Raw genomic sequence first — 2500 nt, 5'->3', positions numbered from 1 at the left:
TAACAGTAGACGCCTTCATACTGTTGGACAAAGATTTCAATTAACATTGAGCGTATTTAGCAAACGATGTATTCGAGACTTGTGATAAGCTGGAAAGCTCTGGCTTCGCGGGAAAATCAATCTTAAGGAAGCTCGAAAGGGTTTCAACACTTAGAAGATTCTCTGTTTAGATCGATTAACCCTTCAACACTGTATCAAGTAACAGCAATCTTATCGTACCATATGAAACACCAATTATTTCCAAACAAGATGTGATCATTATTGTGATGTAATAAGTTACCTTGGCAACGGGAAAGCCCAGCAAAAACACCCCATATTTTGGATTTTAGTTGCTCATATCTCAAAAACGAACTCGGTGACCCCACTTTTTTAGTGCTGAAAAGTGATTAGAGGGCCACGATAACACTTTTGCAAAGTTTAAAAAAATTCTGTCGCGAGGATTGAGAGGTACTTTAAAAAAATCGCAAAATTATGGTGGCTCTGAATCAGTCTCGTTCCCAGAGCCCACGTGTCTTTTGGTCAGCGCCAAGACACGGAGTGTCGTGGGCTCTGGGAACGAGATTGGCTCTGAATCCACTCGACAGAATGTTTAAAAACTTTGCAGAAACTTTTATCATGCCCTTCTGATTACTTTTGAGCAATAAAAAAATGGGGGTCACCTAGTTCGTTTTTAAGATAGATAAAGACAACATAAAGGGTGTTTTTACAGGGCTTGTCCGTTGCCACGGTGACATATTACGTCACAATAATGACTGTATCTTGTTCTGCAATAATTCGTGTTTTACTTGGTACGAAAATATTGCTAATAAATAATACACCGTCGTGGTGCCGATCCTTGTAAAAAGAGTATCACTTGGAAGCGTTGAAACTGGTTCGCGATTCCTTGAGGTCTGCAAAAACGCCGTTCCACAAATACAATAAAGTTGTACGTTCCTAGTCATGGGGCTCCTGGTAGACCTCACAGACCAACAGGACACATTGTCCATTCAGGACCTACATAAATGACCAAGCTCCCCACGATTTCTAGTTGCTCAATGGGTAGAGCACGGAGGTCCTGGGTTCGAATCCCTCCGTGCAACGGTGGCACAGTTGGTTGTGCAAGCGCATCGGGCTGTCACGTGGAAGGTCGTGAGTTCGACTCCGGCCGGAACAACACTCAGGGTCTTAAAATAACTGAGGAGAATGTGCTGCCTTTGTAATTACATCCGCGAATAGTTAGACTTTCAAGTCTTCTCGGATAAGGACTGCAAATCGGAGGTTCCGTGTCAGCCCTTGTTGGAAATCAAATAGTATGGTCGGGGGCATCTTTCACTTTCTAAAATAAATTGCAGACTGCGTAACAAGCAGTCTGGCCAAAGTCTCCCACAAAAACGCATTGTAAATTAGTCCTCAAAAGCCCCGACGGGGAGAGACTAATAACTTCAGTTCACTTCATTTCCAAGGACACTGACTTTTCAGTTGTTCTTTCGCTCGTCGCTAACAACTGAGTTTCCCATCCTTCCTAAGGGCTCATTACACCTTAAACATCCAATGTAGCATCTTCGGGAGGCTAGAGAGGCATTTAAGTTGGCAGAAGATTGTTTTTTATCATAGCAGTTATGAATGTTTCTTACGATGTGAGGAAATGGAAGCTTGAATGGATGCCGAATGGGATAGGAGGGCAGTGCTGTACAAATTAAGCTCAGTATCAAGCCAACTAGGGAGCTGGTCATTTTTGTGAGTTCATGATAAACCGGCAGAGGATGTAGAAACGAAGAACCTTTAAATGCGACAGTGAGACATACAATTGAACTGTTGATGGAAACATATTTAGTTTTTTTAAAATACATGTCTGACACATGCAAAGACTCTTCAGTTGTCGGCTAATCGTCCTCCCAAGTACTGCGAATAAGGCTCCCTGATAAGGCCGAACCGAAAGCATATTATACTAGTCGGCTTTGGGAACATCGCGGTCTCTGAATGACCTTGCAGTACATTTACAGCTACGTGGAATAAGCTGTGTGTTGGTTGTAATGACGGAGGAAGCCCAAAGAAACCAGCGTGAAGCTGAGGAGTATGATCAAGAACTAGCACAAGCGACTTAAAAGAGGGAGATGAGTGTTTCAAAACACTAGGCTATCACTACTAAAGAACTCATAACACTGCCTTACTTCGTTTTTGCCTGTTCTGTCGCAGCTGATGTCGCACTCCCGACTACTGGAATTGTCGCACTGTTGAGGACAACATGAATCATGAATCATCAATGCAACAAAATACTTATTCAGGGCTTTCCTGTAGGGCTTTTAAGGGACAAGCGTCATGTCCGACTTGACCAAAGGAGAGCATGTTAGGAAACAAGAGAAAATAAAAGCCCTTTAGTGAAAAGAGTAAGAAAACAAGGGGAACAAAAGCCTCCCTCCTCCAGTTGATATAAACCTTAAACAGCCACAAACACCAGCGTCAAAAAGCACTGAAAATGAATAAAGCCAATTTGAGGTTTGACCGTGATATTTGATTTTTT

General features: G+C 42.5%; 1 protein-coding gene across 1 annotated transcript in view; it reads right to left on the bottom strand.

Moving 5' to 3' along the window:
- LOC138015301 (voltage-dependent calcium channel subunit alpha-2/delta-1-like) overlaps positions 1–2500 on the bottom strand; it is an 89374-nt gene that overhangs the window by 27798 nt on the left and 59076 nt on the right. The window contains exons 28-29 of the mRNA XM_068862289.1: positions 2151–2210; positions 1–20 (exon numbers count right to left, since the gene is read on the bottom strand). The exon at positions 1–20 is cut by the window's left edge and continues 46 nt beyond it. Coding sequence (XP_068718390.1) covers positions 1–20; positions 2151–2210 — 80 coding nt within the window. The remainder of the gene's footprint in view (positions 21–2150; positions 2211–2500) is intronic.

The sequence above is a fragment of the Montipora capricornis genome, chromosome 9, assembly GCF_036669925.1.
Source record: "Montipora capricornis isolate CH-2021 chromosome 9, ASM3666992v2, whole genome shotgun sequence".
NCBI lineage: Eukaryota > Metazoa > Cnidaria > Anthozoa > Scleractinia > Acroporidae > Montipora > Montipora capricornis.
This window is presented reverse-complemented; position numbering and strand designations above follow the sequence as displayed.